The following is a 23,673-nucleotide window of genomic DNA, read 5'->3' as shown; positions in this document are numbered from 1 at the left end:
TTTTTTAGGAGAACACAAAAAAATACATATTTCTTATTTACTCCTGAATTTTACCATATGCTAAATTCAATTACATCCGAGACTATGAAGGTAACACCCCTGCCTGAAGTGATATAGATTATGCCAATTGTTTTCACTGGTGCATTTACAACTGTAATTGAGGGAACCTCACTGTCATCACTACAACTTTCAGTGTTTTCTTGTGTGTGAAAGTTGATCATATCATCAACAGAAACACTTTCCACAGTGACATTGTCGTCAATGTGCACGAAATCGTAAACCTGTTGCTGCAGCTGCAGATTTTCCCACAATGATCCAAGCAGTTTTTCACAATCGTCATTAACCCTCAGGCCTGGTGTGTCAGATCTATTCCCTTCGTCGGATTCAATCAGTCTCGCTTTTCAGAAGCGATTGGTGATGGTGGCCACTGTAGCTTCTGTCCATGCCTTCACAATATAACGCAAAAGGAGGCTGGGTCTTTCCCAGCCTCCATCAAAGTTAATGCCTTCTGCACAATAGTCTTCCTGTAGTATGGCCTGGAGGCATAGATAATACCCAAATCCAAAGGCTATAATTTGCTTGTGCAGTTTCGTGGCAGAAAACTAATTGAACGTTATGTAAACTTATGTTTCTGGGATGTGCAGGGCAACAATCCATTAACAAGAGAATTTTCTGACACTATATTCACACGGTTTTCTTTGCCACAGACAGTTTTATACACTACATCGTACCGCTTCTTCAGAGTCATTTTGGGTCAATCAAACCAGTATTTTTCCCATGAACATTGTTCCATACAATCTTAATTGCAGAAAAATTACTGTTATGTTGACGTAAGTGTGGGTACAAAAGTAACATTGTGAACATAAGAAATTTGACAGGAGCAATAAAAAAATGTCGAACTGCAGGAAAACTACTTCCGGGAACGTAAAAGTGGGGGGTTGGGTTATACTGTAATCCTGCAAATCCTTTATGATTTTTGTTATGCTGTATCAGTCAAGTCTCACGAGTAAGGATATACATAAGTGCATAATTTTACTTATAGGAAGATAGGGGAGGGAGGAGAGTAATGAGACAGAAATAAAGACATATCACACATTTATTTCATCCACAGACATCCTTTCTCAGGGGATACAGAAACAGGTTCCCTACATCAATACAAATGTCAAAAAATTAAGAGTCGACAACTTAATTTTCTCTGAAAGACAGTAAAAGAGTTGAATAGCAACTCAGTGATATTTAATAAAAAATGAACATTGTTACACAGACACACACAATTGAAGTAACTTATATGAACTGTATTATCTGTAGTTTCATGCAGCACCTCAGTATGGCTTTGGGCGGTCACGTCCTCTGTCCCTGAAAGCATAATTTGACCTTTTCATAAGACAATTTTCACATTTTCCCCTCTGGGTTCTCTCTCTCTTTCATTACCGTCAACTAAATTCAACATCAAAAAGTCTGAAAAGCATTAAATAGAGGACTACCTGACTAACTATAATCACACACACACACACACACACACACACACACACACACACACACACACACACACACAGAGAGAGAGAGAGAGAGAGAGAGAGAGAGAGAGAGAGATTGTTTCTAAAGGAAACATTTATACATAGTGTAATTGGTAGGTTACAATTAGCCTGAAGGGCCACAAGTGTGAGAATAAAACGGATGATACATATAACACAAAATGGAAAGAAAGGAAAAACCACAAGTACGAAGGAAAGGCAACAAACACTAAAAGGAACAAAAGAGGACAAGAATACAACAGAGACATGCTAGAAACAGAAGAGAGTAACAAGAAAGCAGATTACAGTGGCTGGCCAACATGAGAATAAAAAGGAAAAGACAGTCACTCTGCAACACATTAAAACATCCACCCAAAAAGCACTAGGGTGGAGGACACGGAGGGACAAAGAACATGTGCTAAAACCTACATAGAAGTATAAAACCCACACTCGCATATGAAATGACACACTAAACCTGCTGCTGAGGCATCACCCAACACCGAATGTAGGAAGCTGGTAAAGTTAAAAGTCCACCGAAGAGCGGCTAAAGGTGGGCAGTCTAGCAAGAGGTAGACAACTGACATTTGGGAGCCACAGCAACACAGAGGAGGGTCCTCACGATGGAGTAGGTAACCATGTGATAGCCATGTATGGCCTATGCGGAGCCGGCAGAGGACAACTGATTCCCTGCAAGAGGGCGGCATGCAATAATTCCACTGATTTGTAATCACCTTAATGACACAGCTTGTTGTGCATTCTTTTATGCCATTCCGTCTCCCAACGCCTGAAAACCCTACAGCGAAGACAGAACATAGGTCAGCTTCGGAGATGCCCATCTGCAGAAGCGGTTTCTGCATCACCTGTTTGGCCAACCTGTCGGCAAGTTCGTGATTCTGACGTGTCCTGGGGTCCACACAAACACCACTGAAAGACGGGACCGTTCCAGGGCATACATGGACTCCTGGATGTTAGCTACCAGAGGATGGCGAGGGTAGCACTGGTCGATAGCTTGTAGACTGCTCAACGAATTAGTACACAGGAGAAATGATGCACCAGCGCATGAGTGGATGTGCTCAAGAGCACGAGATATGGCCGCCAGCTCTGCAGTGGAAACACTGCAGCCATCTGGCGAGAAGTGCTGTTCAATACGTCCTCCACGAAAAAACTCAAAGCCTATGTGACCATCAGCCATTGGTGTAAACCATGTCAAGAATCGAGAGGAAGTGACAGCGGAGAGTGGCGGGGTTAACCAAGTCCTTAGGGCCATGCAAAAGGTCCAGACGAAGCTGCGGCCGAATGCATACACCATGGAGGTGTTCGTGAACGGACCGCATGTACAGGTGGTAAAGGGACGGACTCCAGTTCTGACAGAAGGGACTGCACGGGAATGGCAATCGTTAGCCCCAGACCTGGGCCTCTGATGCGGGAGATGGACCGCCACAGGCAGGAAAAGGAGACAGTAATTCCGATGCTCAGGAGAACTACAAATGTGTGCAGCATCACTGGTGAGCAGTTGCGTACGTCTGATCTGCAGTGGAGTTACCCCAGCCTCCACCAGTAGGCTGGTCACCGGACTCGTCCTTAACTCCTGTCGCAAGTCCAACCCTGCAGTGGAGCACAGAGCCGAGTAAATACAACGCTGAGGGTGCTGCCGAACCATAAACCACACTCCCACAGTCAATTTCTGATTGGACAAGGGCTTTGTACAGCTGCAGCAGCGTAGAGCGATCTGCACCCCAACTGGTGTTGCTAGGGTAACAAGAGCATTGAGGTGCTGCCAGCACTACCGCTTAAGCTGACGAAGATGAGGAAGCCACATCAATCGAGCGTCGAAAACCAGACCTAAGAATCGATATGTCTCCACTACAGTGAGTGGATGATCTTGAAGGTAAAGTTCTGGGTCCGAATGAATGGTACGACACCGACAGAAGTGCATGATACATGACTTTTCGGCTGAAAACTGGAAGCCGTGGGCTAGAGCCCATGACTGTGCCTTGTTGATGGCTCCCTGTAGGTGCCGCTCAGCAACACCAGTACTGGAGCAGCAGTACGAAACGCAGAAGTCGTCTGCATACAGAGAAGGTGAGACCGAGGGCATTACAGCTGCTGCTAGACTTAATGGCCACTGAAAATAGACACACACACAATACAGAGCCCCGTGGGACTCCATTCTCCTGGATATGGATGGAACTATGGGAGGCACCAACTTGGACATGGAAAGTATGGAGCGACAGGAAGTTTTGGATAAAAATCGGGAGCGGGCCCCCGGAGACCCCACTCATACAATGTGGCAAGGATATGATGTCGCCAGGTCATGTAGTATGCTTTACGTAAGTAAAAAAAAAAGACTGCAACCAGATGTTGGCATCAGGAGAAGGCTGTTCGGATGGCAGACTCTAGGGACACAAGATCTTATCAGTGGTAGAGTGACCCTGGCAGAAGCCGCCCAGACATGGAGCCAGTAAGCCACGTGACTCCAGGACACAACCCAACCACCGAAACACCATTCGCTCCAGAAGCTTACAAAGAACATTGGTGAGGCTGATGGGCCGATAGCTGTCCACATCAAGTGGGTTTTTACTGGGTTTGAGCACCAGAATGGTGGTGCTCTCCCACCATTGCGATGGAAGGACACTATTGCACCGGGTTCTATTGAAAATGAGATGTCGCTTTTAGTCAGGTGATAGATGTTTCATCACACGTGGCTGTGGATCTGATTAGTCCCAGGAGCTGTGTCGGGACAATGTGCAAGGGCGCTGAGGAGCTCCCACTCTGTAAATGAGAGGCTCGAGCAAACTGCTCGGCAATCACGTTTACGTAGGTAGATAACATGCCATTTATGGTAACATCGGGAACACCTGTTGGGGTCTGGTACCTGAGAAGATGTTTGATCTTTGCCCAGACTTGGGAAGGTGACATATGGCAGCCAATGGTCAAGACATATATCACTTCCAACACTCCTGCTTCCGTTGTTTGGTAAGAGTTGGCAAATGCGGGCACGGAGCCGTTCAAGGGCGAGCCATTCAAAGGCTATGAGGTGCTCCAGGGACGTGTGCCGCTTATGCCGCTGTAGAGCTCGCTGATGCTCCTTAATTGCTTCAGCGACTTCCGGCAACCACCAAGGGACTGTTTTACGCTGGGGGCACCCTGAAGAGCGAGGGATCACGTTTCCTGCTGAAGAAACAATTGCTCTGAGCACCTGCTCAACCATGACATTGATGTTACCGTGTTGGGGAGATTCAACGGTGACAGCAGAGGTGAAAGTTTCCCAGTCCGTATTGTTTAAAGGCCACCTGGGCACACATTCGTGGGCCTGATGCCAGGGCAGTGACAGGAAGATGGTGAAATGGTCACTACCACACAGGTTATCATGTGCTCTTCAGTAGATAGACGGGAGAAGTCCTGGGCTGCAAATTGATAAATCAATGGCCGCGGAACTACCATGAGCCATACTGAAATGTGTGGTGGCTCCAGTGTTTAAGAGGCAGAGGTCGAACTAAGACAGTAAAGTTTCGACATCTCTGTCTCAGCCAGTAAGCATGTTACCAACCCACAAGGGGTTATGGATGTTAAAATCTCCAAGAAGTAAGAAAGGTTTAGGGAGTTGATCAATCAGTGCAGCCAATATGTTCAGGGGTACTGCACTATCTGGAGGGAGATTTAAGTTGCAGACAGTTATTTCCAGCATCGTCCGTATCCTGACAGCCACAGCTTCGAGAAGAGTTTGATGGGGTACAGTTTCACTACAGACAGAGTTAAGACAAACACGAACTCCGCCTGACATGATTATAGTCACTATGCTTCCTGTAATATCCCTTATAGGGCAGGGGTCCGCATTGCTGGGAACCAGGTTTCCTGGAGGGCAATGCAGATAGCACGTGTAAAGCTTAACAGTTGCCGTAGTTCAGCAAGAAAAAACCATCACAATTCCATTGGAGGATGACGTCATCGTGAGACTGGGAAAGCATGGAACATTCAATGAGGTAGTTTATGACTCAGTCACCTGCTGCCATCGAATTATTGCCTGTAACCATTGTGTCTGAGGGTCTGGCGAGATCTAGGTCCACAGTGGATGCCAGAATCTGCACCCCATCCTCAGACGCAGAGCTTGTAAGAAGTGGTGGTGTGGATGACACCTCAAGTTTCCTTTGTCTTAGGGGTGGTCTTTTTGGATTTCTCTTGCTGCTCCTTGGGTTTCCCTTGCTGGGAGGGCTTCACTGGCTCAGTCTCCGGGACTGAGGATGAGCATGAAGCCCTCCGACCAGCTGCTTTTGAGCTCTTCAGCCACTGGTGGGTGTCATCTTTCCCATAAGCAGAAACCTGGGAAGGGATTGACCCAAGGAACACCTTCCGAGCGAGAGAAGCCGAAGTAGACTTATTCTTCTCAGGCTTAGAAGTGGGGATGGTTGTCCCCGACGGTTGGGAGGTGTTGCTCCTAAAGTAGGTGGTGCAGGAGCAACAGGGAGGGAAATGCCCACAACCATCAAGGGGGCAGGTGTAGTCTTCCGGCTCTGAAAGGTGATTGGGGTTGGCAGAGCTGATGGTACCAGAACTGTTGTTGCAGCGGCGTAAGATGATGTCATACATACAGGATGCAGGAGTTCAAATTTTCTCTTGGCCCCAGTGTAGGTCAGTCAGTTCAGGGTCTTTTACTCCAGGATTTTCCATTCTTTCAGGAGAATCCTACACTCTGGCAAGCAAGGCGAATGGTGCTCTCCGTGGTTGACACACATGAGAGGCGGGGCACAAAGAATATTGGGATGTAATGGATGTCCACAATCATGTCAAGTGATGCTGGAAGTACAGCAGGAATACATATGGCCGAACTTCCAGCACTTAAAGCACCGCATCAGGGGAGGGATATAGGGCTTTACATCAAAGCAGTAGACATTCACCTTGACCACCTTGGGCAATGTATCACCCTCGAAGGCCAAGGTGAAGGCACCAGTGGCAACCTGACTATCCCTCGGACCCTGGTGGACACGCCGGACAAAATGTACACCTTGCCGATCTAAATTTGTGCGCAGCTCATCATCAGACTGCAAAAGAAGGTCCCTGTGAAATATGATACCCTGCACCATATTTAAGCTCTTGTGGGGCGTGATAGTTATAGAAACATTGCCCCGGTTTCACAAGCGAGTAATATCCGTGACTGGGCAGAGGATGCCGTTTTGATGAAGACTGACCCAGATCTCATTTTGGACAAACCATCCATCTCCCCAAACTTGTCCCCTAAATGTTCAACAAGAAACTGAGGCTTCATCATGATGAAAGATTCCCCATCAGCTCTCTAACATACAAGGTACTGGGGAGAGTAAGATCCGCTGCCATCCTTAGCCTGATGTTCCTACCATGGTGTGGCCACGGAGGGTAACGATTTGGGGTTGTACTTCTGTGCGTTGAATTGACCCCATGAACACTTAAGATGCTGCTAATGTTTCACCACAAGCAAGAGATGATGGACTACGCTTAATCGCATGTCATCCACCCTGGTGCCACCCACTCCAACAAGGGGCCCTCCCCACAGGCACCACCCAGCCGCAGCAAAGGCCACCTGGCAGGATGGCCATTGCCGGGCGGCCCGACGCTCCAGGGGGATGGCATCTACCCCTTGGCATATGTGGAAGTTAATGGTGCAGGCATCAGAAGAGTGATCCCTGTGTGGTCAGGGGGCTACAACTAACAGGGTACCTGGCAGCCTCACCACGACAGACTGGCTGGCTATCAGGTGCAAAGAAGTCCATGGCCATCATCGATGCACATAGCGACACCGCATAGTGCATGGTGGAAAACATACCCAGGAAGGTGCCCTTGCACAAGAAATGGAGAATGAGAGGGACTGAAATGGGACGACGAGAAAGTGGGCTAAAGATCTCAATACACGATGACACAATGCACCATGTAAGGCACCCTTCCCCAAAATTTTAAAAAATGGATGTCAAACCCTACAGGAGACCATCACACAAAAGCCGAAATGTGTGGGACTCCTTTCAGTTGCTTCTTATGACAATATCTCTCTCACCTCTATCAATGATTTGTTAATGTGAAAACTGCTAAGTTGCATAATGGTTTGGGATCCCTATTTAGCTATTAGTCTTCGTGTAGTTGGCTGGGTAAGTTAGTTCAAATGTCAACAGAAGGCAACTGTATACCACCTCTAACAAAAAATGTGACTAGTACATTAATAAGGCGTCCAAACCAACATTCAGGTTAAGGATAGCTTTACTAACTGTGCTTTAAGAAACAATACTCAGCTCTATAGAATTTAGACTTTTTTGAATTCCCAATAGTAATTGACACTGTAACAGCATATTAAACAAAAATGGGAATATATACAAGCACAGACGTGGGAAAAACCTAGAGGAGATACTTGGACAGAGAAACTGTATGTATATACACCAGAGATAAAAGGATAGCACAGCACGAAGACAGGTGGAGAACCATGTAATGGAAGGAAATATTAACAGGAATATTCCACATGGACCAGAGGTATCATAGGTGCAGGTTTGTACAAGGAAATCAACTGATTACAAAGGAACACAGAGTGAAGTGGAGAAAAAACTGTCGACCAATCTTCAGATTTAGAATACATAAGAGATTTCTGACGATGTATTAATAAATTTTGTAACTGTAGGATCAACAATTACTTGTGACAAATACTGATTTTTTGATGTTCAGTTCTTACTCTTGCATTTCTCAGCAATAATAAACTTAACAGCAGGACAAGCACAGCAAAATGAACAATCAATTAAATTGGAGGTTCTATTGAAGCAGTTGCAAAAATGTGACAATCTTAAGATCAGAGAAGTAACTTTATCCCTGTCCTACACACTGTATCTACCCAAAAGATCTAAGTAAATGGTGTAAATGAATGATAGTTGAAACCAGGAACTTGTTAACTAACACAGCTTACATGTTCATGTCGTGAAAGAACTAAAGACAGCATAAAAAAGGTCCCGATTAGCAGAATCAATGTTTATGGAAAAATCAAGGACATGGGTTACACAATAAGCAATACCATACATTCACATTCTTCACTGTGCCTGTTATAGAAAAGCAAAAGCTACATAACTGGGGGAGGGGGGGGGGGGGGGGGGTTTAAAGGGGGGTAGGGACAGGCTGGACATAATCTAGAGGAATGCCACAAAGAAAATTCTGGAATCCATTCATTTCTTATCACTTGCTTCATAAGAAGCAAATTACAGAAATAAAGTGTCCATAGTTCACAAGAAAAGCTAGGCAACAAAAAGCCAAAGAACTAGTTCAGAGATACTAAAGGTTAATCAGAGAATCCTTTATATGGCAGTAAAACACTTTGACCCAGGTTTCATTTATTAAAAAGGAAGGGATATAATAAAACATTTCATTTCACATACCTCTAACTGACAAGACACTATTTAACTGGATACACAGAAAAACGTCACTTCACTGACAATAAAAGAAATAAAACTGAATTACATAATATTAGCATTTTGACGAATACTCACCCACCACCTCTCATTGGTCCACCTCTTCCACGTCCTCCACGATCCATACCTCCACCTCTACCACCACTGTAACTTCCACGGCTACCGCCACCACCACGGTAGTCGCCACCACCCCTGCTTCCTCTGAAACCACCACCACCGCCACCACGGTAGTCGCCACCACCTCTTCCACCACCTCCACCTCTAGGACCACCTCGGCCTCCTGAAAAGCGCACCAAATTCAGAGAAATGTGAAGTTTTCACCTGGACTCCAATAATTTGTGTGTTCAGCATTAACAGATTTACCAAATTAATGGTAACTTAAATAAGGGACAAAATAATCTGACTGATTTAAACCAATCACTTACAATAATAATAAAAGCTGTCAGCAAATTTACCAATTACTACACTTTGCAGCTGTACTGCGATTTAGTAACTGCAAAGCCTGCGATAAAATTACCTTATGAGTAAGGGATGGAATAGTTAACGTTCTGCGATAAATTTGACCGATCGGTATTCTGCTTTAAATTTTTAAAAAAAAGAAGGGGGGAGGGCAATATTACTTAATAGATGCTATTTCACAATGAATTGTATCAAAATGAACTACATATAAAAAATGTGTCCAATTTTCAGTTATTGGTATAGGACATTGTCTGCCAAAATGTCATTTGGAAAACAATGTGCATAAGGACCTGTTTACAAAATAAAAAGTGTACGAACATAATGATGCAGTCAATGATCTGGCACCATGCCAAATGGGGGCGGCTGAATGGTCTATTTAAGATACATGCTGCATAATGCAATGTACTACTCAGCTGTCGGACCTAGAATTTATAACGAAGCGAAGTGTACATTTGTTTGTTAGCTAAAGCTCAAAAGATGGTTTAATGTGGACGCTTTCAAGATGGCAAATTAGGTCTCAAGTCCTGAACCGTGCTTGCAGTGAATACCATTAGAGGCCGAGCTTGAACTATGTCATTAACAATAACCCCCTAACATCAATAGAAAATTGTGCAGTAGCCATTCCCGACTGCATTCTGTTGTGCATTGCTCGTTGCTTTCATTTCTTATTTTGAAGTAATTGAAGCGACCAATCCTGGTCCACCATGAACTTCAATTATGACACTCACTGTACCAAAAGAGATTGACGATCTCTAACGAAGTGTCAGTTCTCCTGTAGGCTGCTGCCCTGTGAAAGCGAGGCAGGGCTGTTTTGTTGCACAGCTCCTGTCACCTCTGGCAATTAAAATTCTAGTTTGTTTATGCTTGTGGCCATCCACAACAATATCCCGTAGTGCCTGGCCTATGGTAATAGTGCCCTGGCTATGCTACAGCAATTGGGAAACAAAATAACTTTTTCAACTGGACTGAAGTTCTTTCCCTAACACTAAACCGGAGTTGCTGTATGTCAGTCCTATCTGTAGTGTTCTCAGGCATGGGTTGCAGAACTATGGATTCCCAAGAAATGTCTAAATTAACCGTGTGCAGTATTCTTAACCACTGGGCAGGAAAGACAAATACCGTCCAAAATCACCTTAAATCTGACACATTCAGAACCATTTTTGGAAGCTTAAATACAGCCAAACAAAGTTGATTTCGAAAGAAAACATTTTGCAAAAACAAACCTTACAGTCAAAAAGTTTCAGTTTATAATCAGCACTTTTTTTAACAATCAGTTTGAAAGCAATAAGGTTTTGTCTAAACATGTAGCGTAACAACATTTTAAATTAGTGCATCTAAAAAAATAATAAAATAGAAAAGAAAATTACAATAAAAATAGATAAATTTTTCTAAAAATTAGACATGAATTTTGCCGAAAATAGTTGCTACATTTTCTGGTCTCTACTATGAATAACCTTGTATTACGAGTGGTCTCACTTTTCTTTAATTTTGCATGCAGAAACTAATCAATGAATATAAACATGTGAAATCACAATGCTGAATGAAAATTTCCAATATTTACCTGGTGGCTCACCCCCACCAACCCCTTCGGGTCTTGGCTGATGGCAACGATTGCATCCTGTGCGCCATGAGAAGTTGGTGTTCCCACAATCAGGGTTGGGGCATTTCCAGTCACCATCACGGCCGAAGCCTTGAACATAAGAACAAATTTCAAAACTAAAGCTTGACAAAGATGTCTTTACACCTGCACTCATTCCATTCAATTGATTTCTCAGGCTGTGTTTGAACAATGTTCTGAATTAACAAGCAAAATTCCAGATACATTCTCTTTTAATTATCAGTCTATTCAGAGAAAAATTTTAAATATTTATTTATAGAATGTGTTGTTCTCCAATTTCATTCCATTAAAAATGTGTGTTTAAGGCATATTAAAGGTTTATATTCTTTTGCACATAAGCCACTGAACTTTATGAGTACCATTTTATTTTCGTTAGTGCAGAAAAGCCGCCTTTCTCACTTTCCATTGCTTTACTATAATAAGTATAAAATGCTGATATGAAGTGAACTGTGAACCTTTAACACTAAGAGGAACTGAGTATTTAGCAACCTGAAATCTTCAAGCAACTATATAATGACAGTCATTGAACAAAAAAAAAAAAAAAAATATTTAAGAAAGTAAGTTTCATTGACTTCAAATCTGGAGTGCAACACTTCATACTGCCTGAATACAATAGCGTAAAATACTAATACTCAAAGAGGGTGACCTGAACTTTTAATCTTAAATTTGTTATCTCCTCATTTCCTGACAATTCTTAATCTGTGCAGAAATCAAAACATGGCTAATTCTTCTATACCAGTGACATGTATTAAAAAAGACTTGTCAATCTTTCAGTATATACCTGGACACCCAAGAGAGGTAGCCTTTTATTTAACCTTGTGTATAAAAAGGAATCAGGGATAGGCAACCAGGAACATCGTAATCTACTATTTCATACCAACTTACCTAAGTAATCTACTCGTTTTAAATATGCAATAATTTTTCATCTTCAAATACTGTAAAACAACTGTTTAATAATAAAAGCTTAACATCTTCAGTATTTGTTCAAAACAATTTTAGAAATATATTCATAACCCAAGAATTGTCTCACATCTGATGTGAAACTTGAGTTGATGTTCTGTTGAAGAACTTGGTATCTGATGTATTATTTGTCACACATAGACAGGTGTCCAACTGTTCACCAGTCAGCCTTGTGCTGTGGTTGTTATCAATAAAATTCATATTTGAAAACAGTGACTAACAGAGGCAAGGGGGCAGCAAACATGGTCTTTAGTGCAAGTAAAACATTAAGTACAGTAAAACCCCAAATTAATGAACCCTCATTTAACAGGAAATGGAATGAAAATGTTTTGTTCCTTCCTCTGAACTGCACTAAATCAGCTGCAGCTCCAGAACGTAGGCATAATACACTCCGATGAAGCCAAACACAAAGAAGTAATTGTGGAAAACTCAATTTCATTCCCTGAGAGGAAGGAAGTGACGAGACTCAGTATTGTACAGACTACGCATGTTTGCTGCCATCTGAAATTCTGTAATATGACAGACTGTGTTAAACTGTTGCTGTTGAAAATAGCATAGTTCCAGAAGAAGAAGAAAGGAGTAGGATCACTGATAATTCTGAAAAAGTGACATCCTTTTACTTTGTTGTGAGGCTGAAAACCTGCCTTCCACACATTAAACCAATGCACGTGAAATGTGTAAAATGCTTGTGTAGGAAGACTGCTGCAAAAGGGGGGTGGGGAGAGGAGCAGCAGCTGCAGGACAGCATATTGGAAATTTTGTAAATAAATAGTACCTGTGTCACCTACACACGCTTGATTATGATTCTGCATCACTCCTACTCTGGCAAAACACCTATTTAAGGAAATCCCCTTAATAAGGGAAGAAATATTTAGGTCCCCCAGAGATTTGCTGAAAAGAGATTTCACTGTAATATAGGGTATTTCTCCTGAAACATCAGAGGTCAACAGTTTTTGCATTCTGCAACACTAAAGCCACAAACCATTTTTTCTGTAAAGGATATGATTTCAAGTTCAACAACAGCTCCATCCAGCAAAAACAGTTTCAATGGAACAATTTTATTTTATTATAAATCCAGCTGTGGCGAACCAAAGATTATTAATCACTTAACTAATTTTAGTCAATGATCATCGTCAGTCTTAAAAATAATAAACATACAGAGAGAGTCTGATTTACTGTATTGCTATGTTTCCAAATTACATAAAATACACAATCCAAAATTTGCAGTTTTCTACTGAAGTAAAGCAAAGATTTTATAGCGGACTGGTTCTGCCTGCACAATCTCTCTCTCCCCCCCCCCCCCCCCCCACACACACTCTTACTGTAATATACAACAAAATAGAAAAATAAATGTCACTGGACTAGTCAGCACTAATATCATCTTATCATCCAACTGTATGAGCCACAGATGCAAGAGTAAGTATAAATGGTGGCTTTATTCACTGGTGGACTTCAGACCGGGTGTTTTTATTATCAACTGCAGTGCATAACTATACCATCAATTACTTAATGTAGTAGGTGTTTCAATACTCTCCTTCCTTATAACAATTCATTCATTCATCTGTAGCTCATATGAAAAAATGTTAGGTGTAACAAATACACTGATTATGTCCAATGACAATTCTTTTACATTTTGTTGCATGTAATTAATTGTGAGCCGGCATATGTGCTCCCACTGGTGGGTGGATTCTCCAGACAGTTTCAATCTTTCAAAATATTTGTTCTGTTTTATTGGTGAGCTGCATACATGTTGTTTAATGACGACTGCACTGTGAACAGTACTGCATACTTTTGTGACAGTATTACATTATTAATAAATTCTCTTTTATCATCACTCTTAACTATAACAGGTGAGTAAAGGCTGTGGGACAATAGTGCTGATTATGTCCAGTGATGTTTTGTTGGTTTCTTTGCATGTGTTAGAGACTGTGGGAACTATTAACTTTTCCCTTACTGAACTTACATACTTCAGAGTGGAGATGTGAATCCCCACATTGCAGTTCCAGTTCATCAGTCACATCTTTGGAAGTCTTTCAAGACATTCTAATTCTGTTGACATCTTCAGAAAATTTTTGATATTTGCATTCAAATTTAAAAACTTTCTAGACAGACAGCTGACATAAAACAATGTAATATGTTAAAAACTGTGGAAACTCAACTCTTCAGCCCTGAGCAAGACAACCATTTTCAGAATGACTTAAGCCTGGAGCTTCATTTGTGCTGAAGCTTAGTTTATGGAAAAGTACTTTCTCCTATAGGAGGTGCTGCTTCACAGCAATAAATTTATCTTCTCCTCTTGCATGGCCTTTCAAAGAAATTACTTTCAAAAGTTCTTCATATTATTAATAGACTTCCTTACAAAATCTGGCAACTGAACAGTGCCTGTTGCATCACTGGACTCATAATTGAATTGAAAACTCAGTTGTGCAGCAATTGACTGAACTAATGAAAGAAACATGAACAGGTACAACAAACACAGTTTTAGATGTTCAAGACATGTTGGTACCACTTCTACATGCTAGATGACAAATAGAAGAAACTTTTGACTAACTGAGAAAACATTTTCAGTGCTACAAAAAATATTTTGTCATTTTTTGCAACAATTTTTTTACACTCTGAGTACTCACACAAACTACCAAATAATCACTCACAACCTACCAAAAGATCACGATCAAAGTGTTGCTGGCACCTGACTTGAAATAAATGGGTAGAAGGGATGAAACCACTGAATATGGAGTGACACTTTTGTAGTTCTACCATACAGGTACTCAAACTCTTTATTTCTTGCTTACTGTGGGCAGTAGTTTTACACATTTAGCTATATGAGCATGCCTTCTAGCCTGATACAAACTTTCAATGTGATGTTTCATAATAATTACTTTCCAGTTTCAGCACATCTAAACAGTTCGTAGTTCATTTCATTGATTCACTCCCACTGACCCATTAATTTCATTTACTGCATAGAAGATAATCAGGTTACTGGGGAGGGGCTCAATGGCCAATTTCCATATTTCTTGAGACAGCTCTTTAATTAGGTTATGCTCCAGTTGATTTGCTGTTTGTATGTGACATAGGATTCACTTCCAGTGGCAGGTCCAAAAAGCTGACTACTATACCCAGGGTAGCAACTTCTGCTATCAGCCCACCTCAATGTGATGGCTCTGATGTGGACTTTGGTTAGGTGACGATGGCTGTTCTTGTCTTCAGTTCCAAGACCAGTTTGATGCAACTCTCCACATTAGTTTATTCTCTGCAAGTCTTTGTAACTACTGCAATTTACATCTATCTGAAAGTGTTTACAGCACTCACATAAAATTTTCACTGCCCCCCCCCCCCCCAAATATCCCACCATAACCAAATCAACTACTCCTTGATGACTGACTCAGATTATCCTGTCAACCTATCACTAATTGTGCCATAAAGTTTTTATCTCCATCTGATTCAGTGCTTATTTAAATATACAATCTACCTACAGTATACTTTTGTAACAACAATGCAAAAGCTTCCATCTGTTTCTGTATATACTGTTAAGCATCTACATATGTTACACTCCAGACAAACTGTCTCAGAAAGGACTTCCCAGCACAAATTTATATTTAATGTCAACAAATTTAACTTTTTCAAATGTGGTTAATACTGCTACTTTCAGCCAACGTTTTGTATCCTCTGTACTTTAGCCACTATCAGTTGCTTTGCTGGCCAAACACCAAAGTTTCTACATTAGCACCATTTCCAAAGAATTCTCTCAGAATCACATTAGGCTACACTTTATTAGACTTCTTTCTGTTCATCTTATAACCCCTTTCAGGACCCAAACCACCTTAATGGTATGGATAAACAAGAATGCCGATGTGAGTGAAATGGCCAACTCAATACCAAGAATCTGTGATTCAAAGGCACCAATAAATGCCATTTCAACTACAGCACTTAGTATAAAGAATCCTTAAGGTAATGTTGGGAAAGGGTAAGAGCCCCAGTTAGGCAAAATTTTCAACTGCCAAATATTTTTAAAACATTCAAATCAAATCTGAATTTTTCTGAAACTGTCTCTAAAGGAAATCACATATTAAAATACTGTATTTACCAAACTGTGAGATAAGATTTTCTCCAAATCCGTCACTTGAAAAATACAGGGTCCTCTTACATTTGCAGATTAAACAATTGTTCCTCTAGCTAATATTTTTACATTGCGTTTCTGAGGAGTGGGATGGCTACAGTGTTAATCAGAAGTGTTACAATTTCTATTGGTTCAGCTGTTAAGTAGCCAAGAGGATAAGTTACTGCCATGGTCAGTTTGTGTGCGCTGTAAGCAACGTAAATGAAAGCAATCAATAATGGGTTCAATTTACAACCATGACTTAAGAAATTTGGAGCTAAGAGTTCATAGTCTGCAATTAGTTCACACAGACAATATGACACTAATTTTAAGTTAGCAATGATGCGAGAAGCAGAGGCCACAAACAACTATGCCGCAGGAAGAAATTTTGGTGTAATAGAAGTGAATGTTCAAAGGCGACATTATATACATATATATATATATATATATATATATATATATATATATATATACACACACTTCTGGAAATTGAAATAAGAACACCGTGAATTCATTGTCCCAGGAAGGGGAAACTTTATTGACACATTCCTGGGGTCAGATACATCACATGATCACACTGACAGAACCACAGGCACATAGACACAGGCAACAGAGCATGCACAATGTCGGCACTAGTACAGTGTATATCCACCTTTCGCAGCAATGCAGGCTGCTATTCTCCCATGGAGACGATCGTAGAGATGCTGGATGTAGTCCTGTGGAACAGCTTGTCATGCCATTTCCACCTGGCGCCTCAGTTGGACCAGCGTTCGTGCTGGACGTGCAGACCGCGTGAGACGACGCTTCATCCAGTCCCAAACATGCTCAATGGGGGACAGATCCGGAGATCTTGCTGGCCAGGGTAGTTGACTTACACCTTCTAGAGCACGTTGGGTGGCACGGGATACATGCAGACGTGCATTGTCCTGTTGGAACAGCAAGTTCCCTTGCCGGTCTAGGAATGGTAGAACGATGGGTTCGATGACGGTTTGGATGTACCGTGCACTATTCAGTGTCCCCTCGACGATCACCAGTGGTGTACGGCCAGTGTAGGAGATCGCTCCCCACACCATGATGCCGGGTGTTGGCCCTGTGTGCCTCGGTCGTATGCAGTCCTGATTGTGGCGCTCACCTGCACGGCGCCAAACACGCATACGACCATCATTGGCACCAAGGCAGAAGCGACTCTCATCGCTGAAGACGACACGTCTCCATTCGTCCCTCCATCCACGCCTGTCGCGACACCACTGGAGGCGGGCTGCACGATGTTGGGGCGTGAGCGGAAGACGGCCTAACGGTGTGCGGGACCGTAGCCCAGCTTCATGGAGACGGTTGCGAATGGTCCTCGCCGATACCCCAGGAGCAACAGTGTCCCTAATTTGCTGGGAAGTGGCGGTGCGGTCCCCTACGGCACTGCGTAGGATCCTACGGTCTTGGCGTGCATCCGTGCGTCGCTGCGGTCCGGTTCCAGGTCGACGGGCACGTGCACCTTCCGCCGACCAGTGGCGACAACATCGATGTACTGTGGAGACCTCACGCCCCACGTGTTGAGCAATTCGGCGGTACGTCCACCCAGCCTCCTGCATGCCCACTATACGCCCTCGCTCAAAGTCTGTCAACTGCACATACAGTTCACGTCCACGCTGTCGCGGCATGCTACCAGTGTTAAAGACTGCGATGGAGCTCCGTATGCCACGGCAAACTGGCTGACACTGACGGCGGCGGTGCACAAATGCTGCGCAGCTAGCGCCATTCGACGGCCAACACCGCGGTTCCTGGTGTGTCCGCTGTGCCGTGCGTGTGATCATTGCTTGTACAGCCCTCTCGCAGTGTCCGGAGCAAGTATGGTGGGTCTGACACACCGGTTTCAATGTGTTCTTTTTTCCATTTCCAGGAGTGTATATATATATATATATATATGTGTCTGTATGTGTGGATGGATATGTGCGTGTGTGCGAGTGTATACCTGTCCTTTTTTCCCCCTAAGGTAAGTCTTTCCGCTCCCGGGATTGGAATGACTCCTTACCCTCTCCCTTAAAACCCACTTCCTTTCGTCTTCCCCTCTCGTTCCCTCTTTCCTGATGAGGCAACAGTTTGTTGCGAAAGCTTGAATTTTGTGTGTGTGTTTGTGTTTGTTTGTGTGTCTATCGACCTGCCAGGGCTTTTGTTCGGTAAGTCACCTCATCTTTGTTTTATATATATATATATATATATATATATATATATATATATATATATATATATATATATATATATATATATATATATATATATATATAATGGAAGGAAACATTCCACGTGGGAAAAATTATATGTTTGTGTGTCTATCGACCTGCCAGCGCCTTTGTTCGGTAAGTCACCTCATCTTTTTATATATATATATATATATATATATATATATATATATATATAGAGGGAAACATTCCACGTGGGAAAAATATATCTAAAAAGAAAGATGATGAAACTTACTAAACAAAAGCGCTGGCAGGTCGATAGACACACAAACAAACACAAACATACACACAAAATTCAAGCTTTCGCAACAAACTGTTGCCTCATCAGGAAAGAGGGAAGGAGAGGGGAAGACGAAAGGAAGTGGGTTTTAAGGGAGAGGGTAAGGAGTCATTCCAATCCCGGGAGCGGAAAGACTTACCTTAGGGGGAAAAAAGGACAGGTATACACTTGCACACACGCACATATCCATATATGTCTGCTTGTGTCTGTATGTGTGGATGGATATGTGCGTGTGTGTGAGTGTATACCTGTCCTTTTTTCCCCCTAAGGTAAGTCTTTCCGCTCCCGGGATTGGAATGACTCCTTACCCTCTCCCTTAAAACCCACTTCCTTTCGTCTTCCCCTCTCCTTCCCTCTTTCCTGATGAGGCAACAGTTTGTTGCGAAAGCTTGAATTTTGTGTGTATGTTTGTGTGTCTATCGACCTGCCAGCGCTTTTGTTCGGTAAGTCACCTCCTCTTTGTTTTTATATATAATTTTTCCCACGTGGAATGTTTCCTTCCATTATATTGATATATATATAAAATGTCGCCTATATACAGAATGCCAGTTCTATACACCTAATATTCAGGGGAACCAGGCAGGGAAAATTGCTCACTACACACAACTGAAACACAATGACAGCTTCTCGATTACTCAAGAAATTATCCGAATAAAGATGCTGAAGTTAAAGAGGAATTTTCCAACTTCATGTACTCTGGAAATCTTACACAGAACACTGTTAGCTAAGAGACTTCCTGTGGCATTTGACAAAAAACTACTTGCATATCAATGTAATATAATGAACCCAAGAAAATGGCACAATTTGCTACACCACACGGGCAACACTGATCATATGCCTCCAATCTGATATGCAATCAAATGTTAACCGTTGACAAGACAGGTGTTAAAAGTGTTCATGTAAGAAACTCTGGCTATGAGAAGGCCAGAGAAGAGTAATGCTGCCTGCTGTAGTACATGAAAGGAAGCTCCTCAAACGAAATTCTTCGCAAGTAAGACCATACCAAAATAAAAACTGCCTGCATGGGTTTTCTTTGGACATCAAGAAAAAAGGGTGGATGACAAACAATGGTTGATGGCTGTTTGGAACATAATGCCAGGCTCTTTCCATAAGGGGACTTTTACATGAATAACTGCCAAAAAATTTATTTTTTAATTTTTTTCTTAAATTCCCTGTAGTTTCCTGAGCAAAAAATTTTACTTCCCGGAAAATGAGCCACAGACAGTACCAAAATTAGAGGAATTCAAAAGTGGCTGCACGCACCACGACATCCTCATGGCACGCAGACAGCTCTGTTAAAAAAAGTTTTGCTCTCATTTGTTTCGTTTTTATGGCTTTGTAGTCCCGTAAGTTGGCTAACCTGCGAAAGCTTTACAGTCGCTTATCTATTGTTTATACAGAGAATTTAGTCATTGTTTGCTGTTGTTTTGGCGCAAATATTGTGTTTACAGTGAAATAATTGTGTGTGCGAGTTTCTTATTCCACTTGAAAGCAATGGGAAGAATTAAGAAGTTCGGTATTAAACTATGTAAATTTTATGATTGAAATCTGTTCATCAAACGGATGAACTCCGCTAATACTGAAATATTTGAACAACAGGCTTGACATTATTAATGCTGATAACACAGATGCCAACTATTGATTCAAGTTGTGTTAGTGTTGAACTCTCTGCTCTATCTGAACTAATAAAGCTTTGCAGTGTAAGGAATGTGGCAATAGTGGCGTTAACATAGTTGAGGAGATACATCCTAGAAGAGGTTGTGCATCAAAATTAAGAATTTTTTACAATTTCTGTGAATTAATTGAATGTGGTTATACTTGTTGCGTAACTAAACAGAGAGAGTTTAGCAAATATGAAACTTGCTTACGCTATGAGGTGATAGGCCAAAGGTACAGAACTGCTTGCATTTTCGGTGCTATTATGGACTTACCTCCCTCCACAAGGTTTGACAGGTACAATAAAATTATTATGCTGATTTAGAAGAAGCAGCAAATGATAGTACAAAAAACGCTGTTCAGGAAAGTGTAGACATGAATGACAGGAATACACGTTTGTCTGCAGGCCTGGATGCATCATGGCAATGAAGAGGCCATAGTTCCCTTAACGGTGTAGTGACAACTACCTCCTTGGACAATGGTCAAGTCACTGTGTATGTATTACCAAGTACTGTCATGGCTGCACTAGTGGAGCTGAAAATCATAAATTAATCGAACCTTTTAGTGTTTGTAGTGGAGGAAGAATCTGAAGGTGGTGTGAAGATATTTCACAGGTCAGTGGAGATATCTGGTGTGATTTATAAATCTCACCTAAGAGATGGAGACTCAATAGGGTATCAAATCTTTGCAACTCCAAACCTTACACTGACAGAAAAATTGAAAAAATGGTACGTGTTGGACACATGCAGAAAAGGTTACGTACAAGACTGAACTTTAAGAGGAATTTAAAGGGAAAGAAATTAACTGGTGGTAAGTGCATTAGTGGACGTGTTCGGCTTGCAGACGAAGAAAGACAGGTTGAAGTATTATTACGGACAAACCATAAGACAGAAATGACCTTGAGGGAATGAAAAAGGCTGTATGGGCTATCTTCTTTCATAAATCTTCCACAGATGACCCTATGTCACACTCCGCAATGATTCACTGTGTGGCTACCAGAGGGCTGTTACTCAAGGTGAGACCTACAACCATGAACATTCTTTGCCACTTACTATAATTGAAGTTGTAAAACTTGCACAAAAAACTGTTCTAGTAGGACTAAATACTTTGACAATTTGTGTGCTAGATGCTGTTCTACGTTTCAATGACAGTTCGATGTCAGGGCTTATTGTTATGAGACTGATGGGAGTGCCTACGGGACCAAATACGAATAGAGCTCTAATAGTCACTGACCGAAGGACACTCTGAAGCAGAAAAATCAACATTGGAAGCCACCAAAGAAGCAAGAATAAGAAGCAGTAGTGTGAAAAAGAAGGAAAACCAACACAGGAAACAAAATGAATATGGACTTGGGATGCATTCGTGCCATGCAAGTTTAATAGAAGAAGCAAGTTTTAATTTCCTGAAAGTTAAATTATTTCATGTTCTGGTGCACTTTGGCTAAAAACTATTAAAGATAGAGAGCTGAAATTTTGTACAGTATCTTAAAATGTGCTTAACTAAAAGTAGACTACACTTTTAACTTTGAAAATAAAATGCTTTTTGAAGAAAAGCCCTGAATTCATTTCCAAAATTTTTGAAAATTATATTTAAAATTTTTTTATACCACAATTTGTGACAGCATTTTTTCAATAGTCTGCTTTAAAGATATTAGTGTAAAGAACTTACAGGATAAAAATAAACCACCTTCTTTGTTTGTATTTTGAGTAATGTATACCTATCATGTACATAATCAGCATGGTTTATTTCACTTGCAACAAAAAAATACAATTTAAAGAAAGTGTGGTTGATTCACAAAAATGTTCTTAGAATATGGTAAGCATAATACGGGCTTACAAATCTTATTCCTTATTCTCAAGTTGCACTGTTTAGAAAACTGACAGTTTTTTTCTTTTCTTTTTTTTTTTTCTTCTTCAAGGTTTCCCGTGGTATTCATAGACTAGTCCCCTTAACAGAAAGAAAATGTTGAGGCTGGATTCTTTCAGGGACAGCTCACGCAGAAAGTGAAGGATACAATATCAAACAATACATCCCTGGAAATAATTCCTTCTGGGATGACCTAAGCTTCAAGTAATGGATGTTGTGAATATAATTCTTGCGATACATCTATGACAGTGAATTCTTCAAGAAGACAAAGCTCCTATTCCAGAGGTAACTTAACGAAACCCTTAAAGTATCTGCACTGGGCCACTGAAGGCTTATTGCCTGGGGCAAAATCTCAACTGAATCTCTAATGACAGGATTGAAAAACTGCTGCATATCCAATGCTACAGTTGGCTCAGAAGATGACATCATTACATCATCTTCACAGTTGGGAGGTGCTCCAGGAAGAAGGATAAGGCTTAAGAATGAAGATACATATAACAATTAAAAATAGTAGTGCTGCTGACTGCTCACTTAGATAAGCAGCAAAATATGAACTGATGAAAAAAAAATTGAAGTAAACCATTTCTTTTTTATTTCTGCTTTAGTCACCAAAATTCATATTTTTTGAGTAAGTATGGCTATTTCTTTAAGCAGGTACTTTGTATCAATAAAATAGTTTGTAATTTGGATTATTCATAATACATTAAAAACATCTCAAATAACCTCTTAAGAAAGGGGGAAACTGTCTTTTAGTTAGGTAATACATTAATTGCAAAGCAAGAATATCTAGATCTGACAATAACAGTACCTCCTCCACCTCCACCTCGCGGTGGTCCATCACGAGAACCGCCACCACCGCCACCACCACCGCCATCACCACCACGTGGTCCACGGTCCATGCCACCTCCACGACTTGAACCACCACCGCCACCGCGCCCACGCCCACCAGCATAGTTGTTTTTGTGCTGTGCCATCTGCACCTTAATGGTGGTTCCTTTCATGTCCTTTCCTGTGATTAAGAAAAATATTTACGTCACGGTGCAAAATGTAAAATATATGTATTTACAATATAAATTTAAACTGTCAGAGATTATGAAAACCAGTTGCAATGAAGAACACACACCGTCAAACCAGCTTATGGCTGATCTAGCAGCATTTGAATCATCATAGGTTACAGTTGCTTCTCCTTTCGACTTTCCAGTGAGTTTGTCCTTGTACATCCATATTTTTGGCTTCCCAGTTTTCCTGTCAATCTGTAATAATCAGAACATTACCACATGGAATGCTATATGGCATATACAAATTAACATCTTGTAGATAGTTACCTTTATGACTCCAATTGAACCAAAATGCTCCTCTATATCAATCTCTGTCAATGCAGGGCTCATTCCAGACACAAATATTGTGTCCTCTTGTACAATCATATCACCACGGTCACCGTAGCCTGTAATTCAAAATTTATTAGGACTTTTCTCTCATTAAGATACTATAAAATTTTGTAACATCACTATTCTACAGATGATTAACTACACATGAACACTTATAAACAGGGATAGCTGAAGTTTCTGTGAGCCTAGAGAT

At 41.5% G+C, this 23,673-nt stretch overlaps 1 protein-coding gene across 1 annotated transcript in view; it reads right to left on the bottom strand.

Moving 5' to 3' along the window:
• Positions 1–1,078: 1,078 nt before the first annotated feature.
• Positions 1,079–23,673, bottom strand: part of LOC124605684 (RNA-binding protein cabeza) — a 73,230-nt gene continuing 50,635 nt past the window's right edge. Inside the window, exons 6-11 of the mRNA XM_047137540.1 lie at positions 23,418–23,536; positions 23,216–23,345; positions 22,901–23,101; positions 10,944–11,072; positions 9,002–9,203; positions 1,079–1,356 (exon numbers count right to left, since the gene is read on the bottom strand). Coding sequence (XP_046993496.1) covers positions 1,323–1,356; positions 9,002–9,203; positions 10,944–11,072; positions 22,901–23,101; positions 23,216–23,345; positions 23,418–23,536 — 815 coding nt within the window. The 3' untranslated portion in view covers positions 1,079–1,322. The remainder of the gene's footprint in view (positions 1,357–9,001; positions 9,204–10,943; positions 11,073–22,900; positions 23,102–23,215; positions 23,346–23,417; positions 23,537–23,673) is intronic.

The sequence above is a fragment of the Schistocerca americana genome, chromosome 3 (genome assembly GCF_021461395.2).
Source record: "Schistocerca americana isolate TAMUIC-IGC-003095 chromosome 3, iqSchAmer2.1, whole genome shotgun sequence".
NCBI lineage: Eukaryota > Metazoa > Arthropoda > Insecta > Orthoptera > Acrididae > Schistocerca > Schistocerca americana.
This window is presented reverse-complemented; position numbering and strand designations above follow the sequence as displayed.